Genomic DNA, 20,452 nt, shown 5'->3' on the forward strand with positions numbered 1-20,452 from the left:
CTACAAGATATTGAATATAGCTTCCTGCGATATACAGCATGAACTTGTTTATTCTATATATATCAGTATCTGCAAATCTCTAACTCCCAATTTATCCCCTCCCCCCCCCCCCCAGGTAATCACAAGTTAGTTCTCTATGTCTGAGACTATGTTTCTGTTTTGTAAATAAGTTCATATGTCTTTTTTAGATTTCACATATAAGTGATATCATATGTATTTTTCTTTCTTTCTGGCTTACTTCACTTGGAATAACAATCTCCAGGTCCATCCATGTTGCTGCAAATAGCATTATTTTATTATTTTTTATGGCTGAGTAGTATTCCATTGTATAAATATACCACAGCTTCTTTATCTAGTCATCTGTCAATGGACATTTAAGTTGTGTCCATGTTTTGGCTACTGTAAATAGTGCTGCTATGAACATTGGGCTGCATGTATCTTTTTGAATTAAGACTTCGTCTGGATTTATGCCCAGGAGTGGGATTGCTGGATCATATGGTAAGTCTGTTTTCAGTCTTTTGAGGAATCTCCATACTGTTTTCCATAACGGCTGTACCAAACTACATTCCCACCAACAATGTAGGAGGCTTCCCTTTTCTCCACAGCCTCTCCAGCATTTATTGTTTGTGGACTTCTGAATGGCGGCTATTCTGACTGGTGTGAGATGGTACCTCATTGTAGTTTTGATTCGCATTTCTCTGATAATTAGCAATATTGAGCATTTTTTCATGTGCCTGTTGGCCTTTGGATGTCTTAATTAGAGAATTGCTTGTTTAGGTCTTCTGCCCATTTTTTTGATTGGGTTTTTTTTTCTTATTAAATTGTATGAGCTGTTTATATATTCTGGAAATTAAGCCCATATCAGTCTCATCTTTTGCAATTATTTTCTCCCATTCTGTAAGTTGTCTTTTTGTTTTGCTTATGGTTTCCTTTGCTGTGCAAAAGCTTGTAAGTTTAATTAGGTTCCATTTGTTTAATTTTGTTTTTATTTCTATTGCCTGGGTAGACTTCCCTAGGAGAACATTGTTAAGATTTATGTCATAATGTTTTGCCTATGTTTTCTTCTAAGAGGTTTATAGTGTCTTGTCTTGTGTTTAAGTCTTTAAGCCATTTTGAGTTTATTTTTGTGTGTGGTGTGAAGGAATGTTCTAACTTCATTGATTTACATGCTGCTGTCCAGTTTTCCCAACACCATTTGCTGAAGAGACTGTCTTTACTCCATTGTATGTTCTTGCCTCCTTTGTCAAAGATTAATTGGCTGTAAGTCATTGGGTTTATTTCTGGGCTCTCTATTCTGTTCCATTGATCCAGATGTCTGTTTTTGTACCAATACCATGCTGTTTTGATTACTGTAGCTCTGTAGTATTGTCTGAAGTCTGGGAGGAGGGATCTTCCTCCAGCTTCATTCTTTTTCTTCAGTATTGCTTTGGCAATTCTGGGTCTTTTGTGATTCCATATAAATTTTAGGATTACTTGTTCTAGTTCTGTGAAAAAAATATCCTGGGTAATTTGATAGAGATAGCATTAAACCTGTAGATGGCTTTGGGTGATATGGCCATTTTAACAATATTAATTCTTCCAGTCCAAGAACATGGGATATCTTTCCATTTCTTTAAGTCATCTTTAATTTCCTTAGTCAATGTTTTGTGGTTCTCCACGGATAAGTCTTTCATTTCCTTGGTCAGATTTATTCCTAAGTATTTTTTGGGGGGATGCAATTTTAAAAGGGATTGTTTCTTTACTGTCCTTTTCTGATATTTCATTGTCAGTGTAAAGAAATGCCACTGATTTCTGTATGTTAATCTTGTATCCTGCTACCTTGCCGAATTCTTTTATCAGCTCTAGTAGTTCTTGTGTGGAGCGTTGAGGGTTTCCTATATATAGTATAGTATGGTTCCGTGGCTTCCTGAGCTGATGGATTACATCATGTCTACTCCCCACCCTGCCCCGCCCACCTCCTCTTTTAAGCCTTAGTGCAGCCACCTCAGGAAAGGCGCTTTCCTGTAGGGAACTGACCTAGAGGACAGGGGCCTGAGCCAGTCCTAGGAGCCCAGGATGGGCCCTGTCACCATGTGCACGGGGAGATGCTGATGAGTAGAGCAGGCCTTCCTAACAGCTTCCAGATGATTCCACTGCATAGCTGAAGTTGACGACTGCTGAAGCAGGGAGAATAGGTGCTAGATGGGGTGCCTTCTGCTGGGATTTCTGCAAAGTCCCAAAAGGGCTTGTCAGGGCTGGTAGCTCCTTTACCCTCCCTCCAGAGGCCCATGGCACCTATTATAAAGTCCAGATTCCTTGTCACCACCTGGACTGCACTTCTGTCTCCCTCCTTGCTCCTCGAAGGGCATTACACCCAGTCACACTGGTCTCCTCTCTGTTCCTTGGCTGCTTCAAAGCCTATTCCAACCTCAGGACCTTTGCACTTCCTGTTCCATCTACCTGGACCTCTCCACCCTGGTAGCATCATAAATCTGGCTCCTTCTTATCTGTCAGGTCTCAGCTCAGATGTCACCTCCTCAGAATGCCAAGAATACCATTCTGGTTTAAGTTTATAGCACTTATGGCTTCTCTGGAATTACCTCAATTTACTTGTTTGTCCTTTGTCCTCTTGCTAAAAAGTAAGCCCCATGGTTGTGGGGACCTTGTTTGTATCCCCAGCGTCTGGAACAAGGCCTGGCACTCCCTGAGGGCTCAGGAAATACTTTTTGGATGAAAGGATCAAGGAAGGAGGCTCAGACATCAGCTTTATGGATCTGAATCTGGTGTTTGGGGATGCTTGCTCAGAGGTCAAGGCAAGGGGGTCAAAATGTGTTTGTCATTTGCCGAAATCAAAGGTGGGAGTAGAGAGGGTTGCTTTTGCCCCATCACCAGTCCCTGTCCCTTCCCAGCACCCAGCCCAGCGGAGGAGCTGGGCTTTGTGCTAACGTCCTTCTCACAGGAGCAGTCACCCCACTGGAAGGGCGAGCATGCTGGGTAAGGAGGGAACCACTGGCCCAGTGGGTGTGCCCCTGCCTCCCCAGACCCCGCCCCACCCTGGGCACGGGCGGCCCAGCCCTCTCTCCCTTTCTTCCAGCCACCGTACACCTGGACACAAAGCACACCTGGTGACACCCAGTGAGTCCCCCAGCGCTGGGGAGACCACCCATCAGAAACTGATGCCAGCTCAAAGAACACCTCTGACCCTGGCTTTCCTCCCATGTGACAGTCTATTTCCAGCTGCTAATTAGATAGCACAGCACACCAGGGTTGGAAGCGGACCTGTCATTCGCAATTCTCTCCACTCACGTCTCTAAATTTAGCGGGTTATTTAGTAAAAGTTGCTTCAGCCTCCCTCCCCCGCCCATGAATGCAGGCTTCTCAAATCGTTGTCCGCGTCGGCCGTTTCCACGGTGAGTTAATGAGAAGCTCGTCCGCTAATAGCAGGGGCCTGATGGGCAAGGACGGTGGGCACCGCTGTGGATGGGGTGAGAGGGAAGAAATAATTGGATTATTAATACCGGGCAGTCAAAATAGCCTTTTATCCCTTTCATGTTCTTCTCGAAGGAAACTACCATCTCTGGAAACCTAAATAGGGTTCTGTGGGGGTAAACAGTGCTGAGAAAGTGTGAGCTTAAAAAATGGGAGGGGGTGTGAGTGGAATTGTCAGCCCCGCAGAGGCTGTCTACACCAAGAACTAGCCTGCAATTAGGCGTGAATAATGACTCTTTTGAGGTCCTACTTTATTGCTTTTGGCCAAAGGCCTTTTGCAGAAATAACTTTGTAACTTGCTGCCAGGGAAGCTTTTGTCCACAGCCAAGACAAAAGAACAAAGAGCAGAGGTGGGAAGATCTTTATCTGATTCCTGTTTCCCCTAAACACCCAGGAAGGGCAGCGGGTGTGGCCTGCCTGGAAGGTGTGGGCTGGGGGCAGGTGATGTCACACCCCATCTGTGCCAGGCTGCCGCTCCTGCTCCTGCCATTTTGGTCTTTATTCTGGTCTTCAGAACACCCAGCTCATTCCCACCACAGGGCCTTTGCACTTCCCTTTTCCTTTGCTTAGGAAGTGTTACGCCCACAGCTGGCTTCTCACCCACCTTCTGGTCTTAGCCCAGACGTTGCCTCCTAGAGGCCTCCCCTGATTCACTCTCTATCCTGTCACCCTGACCACTCCCTTCAAAGAACTTAAGATCATCTGAAATTCATCTTCATTTGTTAATTGTCTGTCTCCCCTACAGAATCTTTGAGGACAGAGTCCTGGCCCACACAGCACTTGGCACATAGTAGGCGCTCAGAAAAGATCAAGCAGCTTTGAAGGGTGGCAAATAGTTCCCCAGCCAAGCTCCAGCGGGGATTTGTTTGGCCTGCTCAGTGTTTCAAGTGTATTGAATGTTTTCGTTTTGAAAATGGCATCTCTGGTGTGGTTCAGACCCCACCCCTCCCTGTGACCCTGAATCCAGGCCGCATCACTCATTCACTCCTTTAGCCTGGGCCCTGCAGGCATTTGAGTTTGTGTCCCTGCTTTAGACACCTGCACACAGGTGTCTCTCTGCAGGTGACCAGACAACATCCAGACTTCCTGTGAGCCCAGGCCGTGGGCCAGGCCTCTGGCCCGCCCAGCCCTCTGGCCCGCCCAGCCCTGTTCCCTGGGTTGAGGCATGGTTCCTGGGGGGGCAGCACCCTGTGGTCCTCGTCTTCAGGGTCCACACACAGGCCATAAATAACATTGAACCTCACTGTGCTCTCTTTTGAGGCTTCTGTCTGTGAAGAGGCCTGCTTCCCTTGCAAGAAAATGTTCAGTGCCCTTGGCAAGAAGGAATTTAGCCTCAGTGTCACTGTATTTGTTTCTTTGTGCTGCTCTGGCAGGGGTTCTCACCCGGGAGTGATTTTGCCCCTTGGGGACATTAGGCAAAGTCTGGAGACATTTTTATCATCACCATTAGGGGTGGGTGCTTCTTGCACCTGACCGGTAAAGGCCAGGGACGCTGTTAAACATCCTCCAGTGGTTAGGCCAGTCCCCATACAGAGAGCGACATAGCCCCAAATGTCACTCATGCCCAAGTTGAAAGACCCTGGTTTAGGGCAAGTGGTGCCGGTTCCCCGTGGAGAGAGGAAACTGCCTCTGTAAATAAAGGTACTGAAAAGAAGGGCGTGAACTGGCAAGAACAAGAGTGCAGGCGAGAAGCAGAACTTCCAGGACCCTGACTTACGGGATGCTCTGGTCAAGGTCGGTCATGTCGCCCTTTTCGGAGCAGAGTGGACCTTTTGGTTCCCACCAGAAGCCGCTGCCTTCTCGCCAGAAAATTCCTGGGAGCCACCTGGCAACTACAGTGCTTGATTCCGGGCCAGACGGAGAAGCTGTGTTGTCTAGGGCCAAGTTCTGGAAGGTTGGGAGCTGTTTGCAGCTCTCCTGCCCGGCCAGGCATTGTTCATGTCCCTCCCAAACCCAACCCTGGACCGGGGCCCGGCACCCCCCAGCCTACGTCGCCCACCATGACAAGCTGGCGGGCCGTGCCGTGAGCCTGGGGACGGCGGCCTCCCAGCTTGGACGGTTCCATGTGGACAGTGGCCCTGAGCTCCTGGTGGCCCCAGCGTCACTTCTCACATCAGCAGGAGGAAAGGACTGAGGGAAGTGAGAGCCAGTTCCCCAGAGTCAGATCTCCCACTTCTGTTTGGGTTTCTGCGTTGACTCAGTGGCTTCCTTTCCACTTAAAGAGGAGGGAAGTTTTGAAAAAGTGGAAATAAATAAATGTGCGTAATGCAGCTATACCTGGGACAGCTCTGGAGCGAGGAGGAGAGGTGGTGGCTGTGCAAGCCTGCTTTTTGCCTCTTCTGCTCCCCCCAGAACCGGCTGCACACGGCCCCGCTGATCTAACCCCTTCGGGTTGTTTGGGAAGGAGGAGTGGGGTCGGAGCCTTCAGGTCATTCCAGGGCTTCCTGAGGCTCAGGGATCTTTGCAATGGGCGTGGGCACCAACTCCAAAGCTTGGCAGATGCAGGCAGACGGAATCTGACACAGGTCAGGTTTCATTTCCCAGAAGGGGTGACGTGTGCCGGGCGAGGCTCTCACCCCCTGCCGTGCCCGGGCCTCTGTGACTTGGCGCCCCGCTGCGTTTTCCAGTGGCCACAAGATTAACACCGCAGATGCTAATCTCCAGTGTGATCTTATCTCTCCTCTGGCTAGAGGGGGCCATCCCTGGAGTCCCCTCTGTGAATCTAGCCAGGCGTGGGTCTCGCTCGTAACCAGCAGAATGCTGGGAGTAATGCTGGGGGATGGCAGAGAAGATGAGGTTCAGCGGGGGGAAGTGAGGCAGTGCCACCTTGACTGCTGGGACGCTCACTTTTGGAGGCCTGAGCCGCCACCAAAGAAATCAGCCCCCACCCTGAGGCTGCCGTGCCGTGAGAAAGCCCAGGCCACGTGGAGGGGTCCCCCCAACCCCGAAGTCCCAGCTGATGGCCCGCAGCTGCCCCCAAAGAAGTCAGGCCTCTAGCTCTTAAGTCTTTTAAGCCATGACCTCGGACATGATAAAGCCAAGACCAGCCATTCCTCCTGTGTCCCGTTGGAATTCCTGAACCTATGTCCCTGAGCATAAAAAAAAGACTTTATTCCAATGCTAAATTCGGGGGTCAGTTGTTACCCAGAAGTAGTCACTGGAGCACTTGGCACGTGCCAGTCTTCTCTCTGTTCGGTCATTTATTCATTCAACATACCCAGGATCTCACTTCTCACCCCTTCCCTGCCCCAACCTGGTCCAGGTGCTGTCCACGGCAGTCATCTCCCTGGCCTGTGTGTGTCCACCCTCACTCCCTACCATCTGTTGTCCACACACTGCCAGAAGGGTCCTGTTAAAATCTACATCCGATCACAGCACTCCTGGGCTAGAATGTTCTAGGTCCCTCGTGCACTCCAAGTATTAGCCTTCGTTTCACTCAGCCCACACCAGCCATACTTGCCCGCTTTATGTTCCTCTAATATCCCAGCCACATTCCTGCCTCAGGACATTTGCACTTGCCTGGAACACTGTTCCCCTAAATATCTACAAGGCACATTCCTTCACCTCCCTCAGGGCTCTGCCCAAGTGTCACCTTTCAGAGATCCCTTTGCCACCTCCCCCCTACCCGTGCTTCCAACCCCCTGCTCTGTCTCCTTAGGACTCGTCACCTCACATGCCTGTCATTTATTTTGTTGTCTGATCCATGACACCAAAGTATTTGTTTCTGGACCCGCAGCATGTAGACTAGGGCCTGCTGCATCGTAGGTGCTCAGTAAATCTTATTTGCTGACTGACTTGAAGAATTAGCACCCAGGCTGTGCCAGGGGCTGGGACTCTGGCGTGAGAGAGAGACAGCCCCTACCCATGCGGAGCTTCCCTTGGGAAAAAGGAGCCCCTGCAAGATACAAACCTGAACAGAAGAGGGAATAGAGGAATCAGAAGCTGCGATGAGTGCTCTGAAGGGAACACAGCTTAGAAGAGGCCAGGAGTGAGAGAGGGAGGCGTGCTTCGGGGAGGGCCTCCACCCGCCCCAAAGTTCCAGGTTGTGCCCAGGGAACAGTCTGTTTTTCTTGGCAGGGGAGGAAACTGAGGCCAATTCAGGACCAGAATTCAGGACTCCCACGCCGACATTTCTTCCCTGTTTCTGCGCCCGCCTTTCTCTTATCGGTTAGCAAATAAGGATGAGGAAGTTTTGCCTGTGATAAGGCAGCGCTGGGCCCAGGCTGAGGGCTAGCTGGCCCTGCTGGCAGGGCTCTCTGTGCACGGAGGCAGATGCTATCTGGGAAGCCACCTGAGTCAACATTCTGTCCGCGCCGTGCTCTGCCAGGTAGGCTCAGTGGTTTGCACGTGACAGAGTGACCTAAGAAGAAAAGAGAATTTGATTCATATCCTTAGAGAGTCAAAGTGTAAGAAAGTGGACCCAGAAAGAAAGAGAATATCTCAAAGTAGTTGAAGGACAGAGAATAATCTATGGGTGCCTGAAACAAAGGCCCCAGAGGTAAATATTCCTCCTTCAGGCTTAGCTGGATCCAGGTCTCGAATGTTGTCAAAACCTAAGTATGTGCCATTTCGCAGTTCTGTTGTCTTCGGTGTGTTGGATTTATTCCAAATCCACACGCGGCAAGATGGCATCAGAGTCTTCCCTCGTCCTTGTGGTGGAACCGCATGGACTGAGTCAGGCAGTTGGAAAGAGTAGGCGCTTCTTCCTACTCGGAACAAAGCGCCTGGCTTACTCTGATTGGCCAGTCACTGAGGGACGGGGATTGGAAGGCTCTGATTGGCTCAGGCCTGAATGCCTGGTCTTGGAGGGTGGCCCGAACCCAACAAAGAACATGGGTCAGCATTTATTGGGCACTTGTTGTGTACAGCTCTGTTCTAAAGGCTTCATGGGCATTAAGCCGTTTCATCCTCACAAGCCTGTAAGTGCCATTACTGGCCCCACATGGCCGATGAAGACACTGAGGCCAGAAGAGGTTAACTTACTTGCTCACCAGCTGTTAAGCAGTGGGGCCAAGACTCGAGCCCAGGCATTGTGGCTCCAGGTCCCATCTCCAGCCCGTTCCTGCTGCATTTCCCCCCAGCACTTACCAGTCTATCTGCTAGCCTTTCCCCACTCCCTTTGTCAGCTCCATGAGGACAGAGATTTGTGTCTTTTTTGCTCGTTTTCACTGATGGTGATACAGTACTGGCACGTGTCAGATGCTCACATACGTGAGTGTGTGAGTTATACGACCACTCACTTGACGTGCACAACATTGTGATGCCCAGCTTCCCAAGACTTCAAATATATGGTTTTTAAACTTTCTCTGGACTCTATCTATGCTCCACATCCCCGTTCTAAGAGTTCACCTGTGGTTTACTTCTCGCCTTTTCTGACCCTTCTCACCTTTAGTGAGAGTCTTTCTTTCAACTCCAGCTTTTGACATGTTGACTCCTTAAGACATCAGCTCTGTGGGAGGAGGTACTGTTTTTTTGTTTTTGTTTCTGTTTTTGTTTTTTCACTGTTTTATCTGCAGCGCCAAGAACTATGCCTGGCACGTAGCAGGCCTTCGAGAATTCTTGTTACACGAAGGCAGCTGAGTTCTTAAGCTCTTCTCCTTATGCCCAATTTCCTTTCCAGACCCTGCGCCTTTGTCTTGAAACCTGATCTTTCCCTTCTCCCTCTGAAGGCCCCTTCTCCTGTCCTCTGTCCTGTTCCTGAGCGCTGGCTTGATTCTCTGCCTCTGGCTGAAATTCCAAGAACAGGCACAGAGAGCCACCTGCCACCGTGAACTTGGGTAGGGGAGACAGAGCGAGCCTGTGGACTGTAGGAGTCCACAGCCCTGGAGAGGAGGCAGGAAGGCTGGGGCAAGCCGCGGCCAGGAAGAAGAGGAGATGCCAGGGGAGTGTAACGGTTAGCAGATGTGCAAGTGTCATCCCCTGTCTAGACAGCTTCTGGGCTAGTGAGTTTCAGGGCCACACATCTCCACTACTCCCACTCCGCCTGCTCCTTGCTCAAGCTATTTCCCCTACCTGAAGCGCCCTGCACTCCACCTCTTCTTCAGTCTACCCACATCCTGTGGATTCTTCGGAACTTTGTTCCTCTTGGGCTTCACAAGCTTTTCTCTGCAAGGACTCCTCCAGGCGGCCCTCCCTGGCCACTCCCACACTAGCAGTTTCCCCTTTTTCTTCCTCTTTGTGCAACATACTTAACGTCAGCCTTTTGTATCATTTGTCGGGGGTTCCAAGTACATGGAGGAGGAGTCAAGAGAGGACTCTGGGGTCAGAATATCTGGGTGTAAATCTCAGCCATGCTAGCTGCTTGCTTTATCAGCGTGGGGCCCCGCAGGAAACAGAGGGTGCCCTCCAACAAAGATGTGAGCCAGGCGCGTGTGAGAAAATGAGCAATGCAGATCCCTGAGGCTGGGGACGGCGGGGAGCATTTGCTGGGACCTGGCAAGGGCCGCCCACAGGAGCCGTAGCCTTCATTGGAGCGATGGAGGGATGGGGTCAGCTCCTAGCAGCCGGGCAGCGAAGGGGAAGCACCTGGGAGGAACCCAGGCCTTTCCTCCCAGCCTCCCTTCCCTGGGCAGCGTCTCCTTTAGCCAGACCCAGCCGGGAGCCAGAGAGCACAGAGCCCATTGATGTGGTCCATCCAAGCGAACCTCCTGGGGCCCGGGGAAGAGAGAGAGAATGGGGAGTGGCCAGCCAAGGGATGATACTCAGCATGCAAGCAGCATGACCTTGGGGAAGTTCTTGAACCTCTCCGTGCGTCAGCTTCCTCACCCTCAAATGGAGCCTCCTAACTCATAATGTTATTGTGGGGGTGCCCCAGGTCAACACAGGGAGAGCGTTTAGAACTGGACAGGGTCCGTGATGAACACGCCACATACATCTTTGTCATTCTTCGTCATTGTTCTTCTAGAGTGTTTACTGTGTTGGTCTGGGTGTTCCCTGCTGCGGATGACAGCCCCAACTCAGGTGAGCTCAAGCAACTAAGGGCAGCAGTTTTTTGAGCCTGTAACTGGCAACAAGGTGACCTTGGTTCAGCCCAGGCCACCAGCATCCTCTCTTGCGGTCCACCTGGTAGCTGGGCTGGGCTCACCCCTTCCCAGCACCGGTACCTCCTGTTGCTTTCTCCTCTCTCACTGGCCGGGCCTGGGTCACATGTCTCTCTGTGGCCCAATCACTAGAGCTAGAGAGATGGAATGTGCCGATTGGCTCCTCTTGGGTCACGTGTTCCACCCTGCATTCCACCTGCATTTAAGCAGACTGAGGGAGTGACAGTGCCCCAGCTGCAGCTGGAGTACTGTTAACCAGAGGGAGAACGTTCTTTGCCAGGGCAGTAAATATCTTCAGTGTGGCTACATCCCAAGCACTGTTTTAGGTGTTGGGATACAGATGTGAACAAAGCTGACAAAATCTCATGCCCTCAGGGAGCTGACATTCTAGTAGGGGAGACCCACAGAGAAATCAGTAAAATATCTAGCTGTCAGAGGTGGTAGCTGCTCCTGGGGAGGGAAGAGATTTCTGTTTTAACCTGCAAAAGTGAAATTTAAGCAAAGACCCTGAAGGAGGTGAGGAAAGGGCCATGAAGAGATCTGGATGAAGGCTCCGGGCAGAGGGAATGGCAGGTGCAAAGGTCCTGGGGTGGGGACATGCCTGGCCTATGCAAGGAACAGCACAGAGTCTGTGTGGCCAAAGCCAAGTGGGCAAGGGGGGAGAGGGGAAGGTGACAGCATCAGAGAGGAGATGGGCAGGCTGCATAGGGTCCTGTAGGCCCTTTGGAGGGTTTGGGGGTTTTATTCAGCATGAGATGGAAGCCTCTGACGGCTTTCAGTGGAGGAAGACAGGCTTTTGTTGTAACAGAATCCTTCTGCCTGCTTGATAGAAGGAGGTGAGGATGGAAGCAGGTAAACCAGTGAGGAGGCTGTTATATAAGACAGGATTACCCTACCACCTACCACCATGACTGGCACGTAGTCAGCCCTAAATACATACCTGTAAAGTAAATGAAGGAAGACATAAGTGATCGGGCTCTCCAGACCACCTAGGCGGGACCCCGGGCCTGGGGCAGGGGCTCCGGGCTCAGCACAGGGCATCTCCTCACCCCACAGTTTCCTTTCTTCTCACCTCCCAGGGGACTTCTCCCGTCTGATCAGCACCTCGTTCTGCCTCTGGCCACTTCTTCCCCTCCTGACCCCTCCCCCCTCAGCTGCCTGATCACTCCCAGTCTCCTCTTGGCTACTCTTGTTGAATTTGGGGATCCCCAGAGGAAAACAGCCATCTGGGTCTTGCCAGACAGGCCTGGCTGACGTGCCAGGGGTCACCCCAAAGCTGTGGTGTGCAGTCAGCCTGGGGCCCATTCCTCTCTGTAGGTCAGCAGATAAAGCCAGAAGCAGGAGTGATGTTTCTGAATGCTCGGGGCATGAGGCATTTCCCAAGATGTCCTCCTGGGCTGGGAAGGCTTTGCCACGGTCTGTGAGAAGGATGCAGGACAAAGACAAGGAGCCAGGTGGACCTCTCAGCGAGCTGGCGGGAGTGAGTGGCCGAGTCCGAGGGATGGACAGGCCTTGGTCAGCTAGGGCTGCGCGGATTCACTAGATACTCCCTTGGCTCAGCCACTTTGCATCCTTTACCAAGAAGGAAAAAAAATGGAGGCAGAATCCCTTGTGTCATTTTTGATTGATTCCTTCAGCATCCGGAGGGAAGCTCGCACAAGACCAGGGAATGTGGGAGCCGAGGGAATTCATCAAAAATCAACCTAGTGATGACTTGATCTGATGAAATAATTAGCTCCTTTTATTCTGTCTCTGCTCATGGAGCTTTGACTTCCATCCAGAGGAGCAGCATCCTGGCTGGAGGGTTACAGCTGCCCGGGAGCAGAAGGGAGTGGTGCTCAGAAGACCTACTTGGGTACCAGGAACAGAGTCCAGCTGACCGTGTCCCCCAGCTCCACCCACCATCTGGTCCAGGGCTTGTGATACAGGCTGCAACTCCTGGCCCCCCTGTGCCTCCGCATCACAGGCCTAGAGCCAAAAAGGCATCAGAGGGCACCTGGCTTCCTCCTGCTTCAGAGGCAAACGAGGAAACTGAGGTTGGGAAAAATCTTAGGAACTTACCCAGAGATCTGCTTCCAGGAGGTTCTGGTGAAGCAGCTGACTTGAGCCAGACTGGGTTTGAACCCCATCTCTCCCCCTTATTTAGCCATGTGATCAGGGAAAGTGCTTTTAACTCTCTGTGCCTCAGCTCTCTCATCCATAAAATGGGTATAATATCAATGGGGGTGTGTGTGGAATCACCAAGTTGATATGTGTAAAATGCTTAGAGCAGGGGCTGGGGTGTTGCAAGCCCTCAGTAAACTTTTGCTGTCATTATTTCTGGTATAAGAAAGTTGCTGTTTGGAAGACATCCCTTGGAAATTCTCTATTATTTTATCACTCAATGTCTGTCTAACGGAACATGAATGTGCATTTTTTTAAACTATAGTTGATTTACAATATTGTGTTAGTTTCAGGTGTTACAGCCTCAGATTCTTTTCCACTATACGTTATTACAACATACTGAATATAGTTCCCTGCGCTACACAGTAAATGCTTGTTATTTATCTGTTTCATATATAGTGGTGTGTGTCTGTTAATTCCATACTCCTAATTTATCCTTCCCCCTTGTAAGTTTGTTCTCTATGTCTGTGCACCTGTTTCTCTTTTGTAAATAAGTGAATTTGTATAATTTTTTTGGATTCCACACGTAAGTGATATCATATAATATTTATCTTTCTCTGCCTGACTTACTTCACTTAATACAGTGTCCTCTAGTCCATCCGTGTTGCTGCAGATGGCAATATTTCGTTCTTTCAATGGCAGAGGAATATTCCATCGTATATCGACATCTACTTTATCCAATCATCTGTCAATGGACGTTTAGCTTGCTTCCATGCCTTGGCTATTGTGAATAGTTCTGCTAAGAATTTTGGGGTGCAAGTGTCTTTTCTGGATATATGTCCAGGAGTGGGATTGCTGAATCATATGGTAACTCTGGTTTTTTCAAGAACCTCCATGCTGTTTTCCATAGTGGTTGCACCAGTTTACATTCCCACCAGCAGTGCAGGAGGGTTCCCGCATTCCCCGACCCTCTCCAGCATTTATTATTTGTAAACTTTCTGATGATGGCCGTTCTGACCTGTGTGAGGCGATACCTCCGTGTTGTTTTGATCTGTATTTCTCTGATAATTAGCAATATGAAGCACCTTTGCATGCGCCTGTTGGCCATCTGCATGTCTTCTTTGGAGAAATGTCTTTGTGGGTCTTCTACCCGTTTTTGATTGGGATGGCTGTTTTATGAACGTGCATTTCAGTGGGCTGACTGGCATGGCAGTCAAGCACACAGTTTCAAGGGCAAAGCACAAAGCATCCCAGTGTGTTTCCCGGGGTGGAGGGACATGGACTGATAAGCAACATGTTTCGAGGACCCCCCCCCAATGATTTGGGGTAATTCAGAGACCCATTAGATGTCTAGGGCATATCTCCTTTTCAGTCCTCGGAAGCCTCCCGTTACCTCCTGCAGAAAGTCTCCGGATGGTGCTAATGTGCTTTGTCGCCTTTCAACACTTGCTAATTTCCCTTGAAAAGAAAGACAGTGTAAGTGTGAGAGCCGCGAGCCCGGGGCTCAGCTTAGGGCCTTAAATGTGAACTAGAAGCTGTTGGCTGGAGGAACACGGCCCCTGCTCTCTTTGACTTTGTGTGTCTATAGGGAAGAGGCTCTGCTTTCCCATTTATCCTCGGATAGAAGGTTTTCTTTTTCAGAAACACATGTTTGTGTTTTTGTTCTTAAATGAGGCCATTTAAAGAAGCATGTGAACCAAATAATAGTGGGAGGACTGTCCAGAGATGGCAGAGACCGGGCTGTGACACTTGAATGGGAGAAGCTGGGAAACGAGAGGTCCTTGCTGGGCTGTCAGGGAAAGCGGTCAAGCACTGTCCCTGCCGTTTTTCTCTCCAGGTGACCTTAGGACAGTGATTCAGCCTCAGTTGTTCTCAGCTGTAAAATGGGGATCATACCTGTGTGAGAGCGTTGTTGGGGAGACTGAGGGAGACCTTGAAGAGGGCCTGGCCTGGGACCCAGCTGCGGTGATGGTGATGGTCATCTAATAATGATTTTCGCTGTGGGTGATGTGTTCCAGTCCATACATACCATGTGCCAAGCTCTAGTCTCAGCACTTTGGATTAAGTCGTTTAATCCTTCACACCCATTTTACAGATGGGGAAATGGAGGCATAGAAGTGTTAAGTGACTTGCCTAGGCTTGCCCAGCAAATAACTTTAAAGTCCATGTTTTAACTGTCATATAACATGGCACAAAGCAGATGCCCGGCACGCATCACTGCAGCGGTGCTGGCTGATGGAGGCGTGAGCTTTCGAGGAGGAGATGGGGAAGTTGATGCTTGTCCTCTGGTCCCATGAAACCCACCGTTCCCAGCTCAGCTCCCCCAGTGGCGTGACCCTCGTCTCGTCTCTCTGCACAGATATCCTGTCGGAGGCCTCTGGCAAGGGAAGCCCTGCGTGGAGGCTGCTCTCTGTTCTCAGCCTCCCCTGTGGGGAGTTAACTGAAGGCACTGTTTTCAGAAGTGAGGTGGGGTTAAGGGGCCCCCACCTGGAGCTGTGGCCAGGCGCAGGGAGACAGAGACACTGGGGAGCCATGGCATGCTAGGGAGGGAGCAGAGGAGAGTAAGTATGCTGATTGCCTGCCTCCCCCTGCCCTGCCACTGCTCAACAGGGCTTCCACTGGTGGAACCAGCTGGAAGCCAGAGAGAAGGGGCTTCAGGCGATGCAGTCTGCAGAGGTCGGCTTCCTGGGGTACCGAGCAGAGTGGAAAATTGATCAGAAGGGACCAAAAAAGAGCGGCCCAACCTCGGACCCTTTCCTGGAGTCTTTTTAACCACAGCATGCCCAGAGACCTCAGAGTGGACAGTGCCTCCTTGGTGATCTGGGAGGCTGGCAGGGGACGGGGGCAGGGGTTCAGTGACTGAGGCCACTGGCGCCACCCTGGCCAGCCCTGCATCCCTCACTCTGCAGAGCTCAGAGAACCTTAGCAAGGTCTCCATTCCTTGATTGATCTGAATATTTCTTTGGCACCTACATTGTGCCAGGCATACTGCTAGGTGCTGGAGACAGAGCCGTGACCAGCACAAAGCCAGTCTCTGCCCTCGTGGTGCTGAGCCCCCAGCGAGGAGAACTGAGCAGTAAGTGAGATAACTGCAGGAGGTAGTAGGGATTATGAGGGAAATGTTAAAAGCAGGTTACAAAGTACAGAGAGTGCCTGGGACCAGGGCACCACCCCAGATAGGGCAGTCAGGGCAGGCCTCTCCGAGGAGGCAACATTTGTGCCAAGACCTGGCAGAGGAGAATAAACCCATCATATAAAATCTAGGGAAACACTCTTTCAGGTTTGAGGAAGAGCCAGTGCAAAGGTCCTGGGGCAGGAACAAGCATATCTTGTCTAAGCAACAGAAAGATGCCAGTGGCCTGGAAAGCAGTTGAGAGGAAGAGGGAGAGGTAGACAGGGGCAGGATCATGCCCACCCTGTAGGCCTTGGGGTAGAGTTTGCATTTTATGCCCTGAGCCATGAGAAGCCAGGGGAGGGTCTGAGCAAGTGAGTGTCAGGCCTGGAACTAAAGTGAGCTGAGTGCCTCACACCTGTACCTGAAATGGGTGTCCCTTCAAACTTGTGCCCTGAGTGCGTCCCTATCTCACCTAGTCCAGGCCCTGCTGGGTTATATGTTTGGATTTGAATTTTAGATCCCCATGGCTGCCCTGGGGTGCATAGGGTGGGGAGTAGGGTGGGGCAGGGAATCGGGGAGGAAGTGAGAGACCCCCGTAGTGGCTGTTGCAGCCCTGGGAGAGATGACGCAGGCATTCCCTTCTGTGGAGCCCGGGGGCCTTGATGAATTCTTTGAGCTGCAGCTTTGGGGTGGGGCAGGGTTCCCCGCAACAGCAGGGGCAGACGGAGTCCTTCAAGGTCATGGGGACGGTGACTCAGCCAACCTCAGTGAGCTTGGTTTCTTCCCAGCATGTCTGCATGCTCGCTCTTTGTCTCTCTCATTTTAAATAAATGAAACCAAAAGTCTATATCTGGACAGGATTTGAAGGCTCATTTCCTCAAGAAGTAGAAAAATGACCACGGAGAGCGAAATACAGAGCAAGATCAGAGACCAAGATTCACTGGCCCACCTCCCCTCCCCTACCTTTGCTCATGACCCCATCTGACCTGGGGTCAGGGGGTGACCGAGGTCACAGTGAATGTGACAGTTCTTCTCCCTCAACATTTAAGCTCTCAGTGTTCTCTTTTGCCATTTATTTTGCAACTTAAAACCAATACAAATAACTTACCCAGCTATGGGATCTGTTGGTGGGGAGGCCTTCACAAACATCCCCGTCGGACTGAGTTCTTAAAACAGTCATGTCTCCCCATTTTATTCATGGGGAAATGGAGGTTCCTTGCTAGCTTACTGTTGGGGAGACCCAGCTGGTGAGTGACGGAGCCAGGACTGAAACTTGGAGTCCCCCAGCCCAGAGCATCAGCCTCACTCATCCGGACCCCTCCCTGATCACTGCCGCCTGGGCACTGGGGCTGCATCCACTCACCTCTGATCCCCTCTGGTGCCGGCAGAGAAGAGGTGACCAGCAGTGTCCACTCACCCAGATAGGGCTTCTTCCTTTCCTTCCTCTGGGGGGTGATTTGTCTGTTGCATTGGTTGGATGATTCAGAGACAAGCTGACCACCTGCTTTGGGACTTGGGCTGCCCCCAACACGTCCAGAGGATCGCTGGGTCCAGGGGAGAAATTCTGCCTGCAGAAGTGGTCTCAGAAGGCTTTCCTGTCGGCCGGTTGCCTGAGCCAATAGCAAATACTTTTCCTGTAACTTTAGCTGAATTAGGTTTTTGCTTTGCCATAGCCATCCCTGATCAAAGAAACTCTCCCTGTTCGTGCCAGAAGCCATCGTAGAAATCATTATGCAAGTCTGAGCGCTTGGGCAGCCTTTACATAGAGATTGACCTGATTCTTTTCCTCTTACTTTAGATCGTGAGTAGAGACGGAAGAGGGGAAAGAAAGAAATCCACAAAACGCAACTCCAGCCTCCTGCGTCCTGCCAAAAGCAAGGGACCCGCGGAAACAGAAAATGGCACCCCTCGGGGTCCTGCTTTGCTTGCTCTCTGCAACTGTTTTCTCTCTGCTGGATGGCACTTCGGCGTTCCTGTCCCACCACCGCCTGAAAGGCAGGTTTCAGAGGGACCGCAGAAACATCCGGCCCAACATCATCCTGGTGCTGACGGATGACCAGGACGTGGAGCTCGGTAAGCACCCCGGCCGCTAGCAGGCAGCGCCTTCCAGGCTCACTGTGCTGGGTCTCAGGCTCCTCACGCAAGACACTCGTGTAGACCCTGTAGGGGTCACGTCCAGTGGATTTAACCAAGTCACCCACACACGTGGCTGTACAGCCGGGTCCTCAGGGTTAGAGGCCTCCAACTTTTTCCTAATGGAGAACCGTTCCTGGATTTCTCTGAAGTCTTAAAGAGAAGCAGTGTTACGACCAATTCGTTATTTTTGTCCAATTACTGTTGAGAACTGCTGTATCCCAGGCAAGATTCTACAGCCTGGAACTTCAGTAATGAGTCAGGCAGGCACTGTTTCATGGAGCGAGGGAGGCAGATAATCAGGACCATTGCTAGTTCACAAGGAAGATAGCCATTCACCCTGGGTCCTGCCAATAACTGAACAAGTGAGGGGTGGGCTTTTAGCCTCTGTCCACTAGCAAAGGATAACTGAATATTGTTGATGGCAACAAATTGAAAGGTTTACTGGGTAAGCCTTCAGAGCCAAAGGAAAAGGTGGTGGTGAAGATCCAACTGCAAATCTATACCCTTTGGGGATCCATTATTAAAAACATGATTCAGTCTTTTAACCACCAAGCAAAGGGGATTTATGTACATGCAAGTCGTTCCTCATGATGGTTTGTGTTAGTGATCGCAAGTACAGATGCTTCTCGGGGAGTTTATCAGTGCAAAAAGAATTTGCAGCCAGGAAGCAATCACCACCCAGAGCTTTTATTGACAATTTGACACATTTGATACCTGTGTCCCTGGCAGCTTTCTGAATGGGCCACATGTGGCCATAGGACCATGCATTTTGTTTCTGGTGGAATTTTGCAGGGAGTCCTCGCGGGCAGCACCTGACCTCAGGGGCACCTTGGCCTTGCCTCGTGGGGCCCCTGAAGCTGCTTCCATCTTAGTTCTTCTGCCTGGGAATTCAAGACCCCCCCCCCCAGACATTGATTCATGTATTCGACAGGATACTGATTAAACATCTCCTCTGTGCAGAGCGCCGTGCTGGAAGCTGGAGGGCTGGGGAAGGATCGTTCCGGCTGGAGAGAACAGGAGAGGCAAAGACCTCTAGAAATGAGTTTGGTGGTTGGGACAGAAAGAACGCCCATGCGCTGGGGTGGAGGAGCCAGGTTATAAGTGGAGAGAGATGCGGCCAGGTCGTGCGGGGCCTTGCAGCCATGGTGAGGGTTTCGCGTTTTATTCTGTGTGAAATCGACATGAGTTGGGGGGGTGCTTAAGCAAGGGAAGGCTGTGACCTGACTTAGGATCCCCTCTGGCTGTTTGTTGAAATTAGATGACAGGGAGGCCCACTGGAGGACAGTACAGTAACAGGGCAGGCGATGACGGGACCTTGGACCAGGGCAGGAGCAGTGGAACCAGTAAAATGTGCACGGATGGGTTGGATGGAGGGGGGATGGTGGGAGTTTTGGCCTGAACCAAGGTGAATGGTGAACACCCATTCTTAGCTGCAGTAAAAACGTGCTGCTCCTATGTTATCTAACTAAGCCTCATGTCAGAATCTGATTGTCAGTTTGCATCTGTGACCTGAATAAAGCCAACAGAATATCCAAATATAAGGAAAGGGGCTAAGGGTATGATGAGGATATGGGAGAGAGGAAAGCAGAGAAAACCAGGGCTGTCTTGAAACACTTAAATCCATCCTCTTCATTTTAGATGGCGGGACTGAGGCACAGAGAAGTGAAGTCACTTGTCCGAGGTCACAGAGCTAGAACATGGCTCAGCAAGATTTGAACCCAGAGCCCGTGGTCTTAACCACTGCTCTATTTAACCAGTCTCCTGGGATGGATACTGAGTGGTTTCTAGATCAGGAGCATGTTTGTCAGTTTTCACTGTGACAGATTCCGTTGCCGGCAATGTCTTTATATGCTCGTCTTTGCACAGGCAAGCGAGGATTTCTGAAAGATAAATTCTGGGGAGCGGATGCAGTGGGTTTGGAGCCCTCGTGTTTGGTGGCATCTGTCGCTCCCACCCAGCGGCACTGACTTGCACAGATTGGTGCCTGCAAGTCTTCCCTTCCGCAAACGAGCCAGCCCCTCCAACAGCCGGACTGGCTTTCGAAGGAGGCTGTGCTTCTTTCGGGAGATGAAGGATAGCAAGGTGGTTGGGGGGAGGGGGGCTTTTTATAAACCATCAGACAGACCCAGATCAATAATGCATGTTCCCAAAAAGGCCAGCACATTATCTCACAGTCTGCAACAACTGGCACGCAGAGGGTGGTCCTAAAAAATTTATCATCTGCTATTTTCTGCTCATCCGTGCAGCAGTTCAGACGGTTCTCGGGGCTGGTGACTTCTCCACTAAGATAATTCCAGGCTCTCTTCCAGTCCCAGGGCGGACAACAGCCGTCCATCCTCATTAGGGTCTGGATGAGAGGACAGATGTGGGACACAGCACAGAAGCTTGCCCCGTTTCCTATTTGATGAATATTCATTTTTCCTTTCCCTCCCTGCATTTGAGGTGCCTCCCTGAGTTGTCGCTCAGAAGTCTCCGATGCCCAGGGAACAGGTGCTTGGGCACATTGCCCAGGAAGTGGCCTCTGTTATCAATACATTTTCAAAGTGACTAGGAAAATCCCAGTGTTTGGGGGACCGTCGGAGACCAACAG

At 50.8% G+C, this 20,452-nt stretch overlaps 1 protein-coding gene across 4 annotated transcripts in view; it reads left to right on the forward strand.

Moving 5' to 3' along the window:
* SULF2 (sulfatase 2) overlaps positions 1-20,452 on the forward strand; it is a 109,607-nt gene that overhangs the window by 10,382 nt on the left and 78,773 nt on the right. For all 4 annotated transcript variants that reach the window (XM_031433657.2, XM_064497013.1, XM_031433658.2 and 1 more), the window contains exon 2: positions 17,525-17,799. In XM_031433657.2, the coding sequence (XP_031289517.1) occupies positions 17,625-17,799 (175 nt within the window). In that variant the 5' untranslated portion in view covers positions 17,525-17,624. The remainder of the gene's footprint in view (positions 1-17,524; positions 17,800-20,452) is intronic.

The sequence above is a fragment of the Camelus dromedarius genome, chromosome 18 (assembly GCF_036321535.1).
Source record: "Camelus dromedarius isolate mCamDro1 chromosome 18, mCamDro1.pat, whole genome shotgun sequence".
Lineage (NCBI taxonomy): Eukaryota > Metazoa > Chordata > Mammalia > Artiodactyla > Camelidae > Camelus > Camelus dromedarius.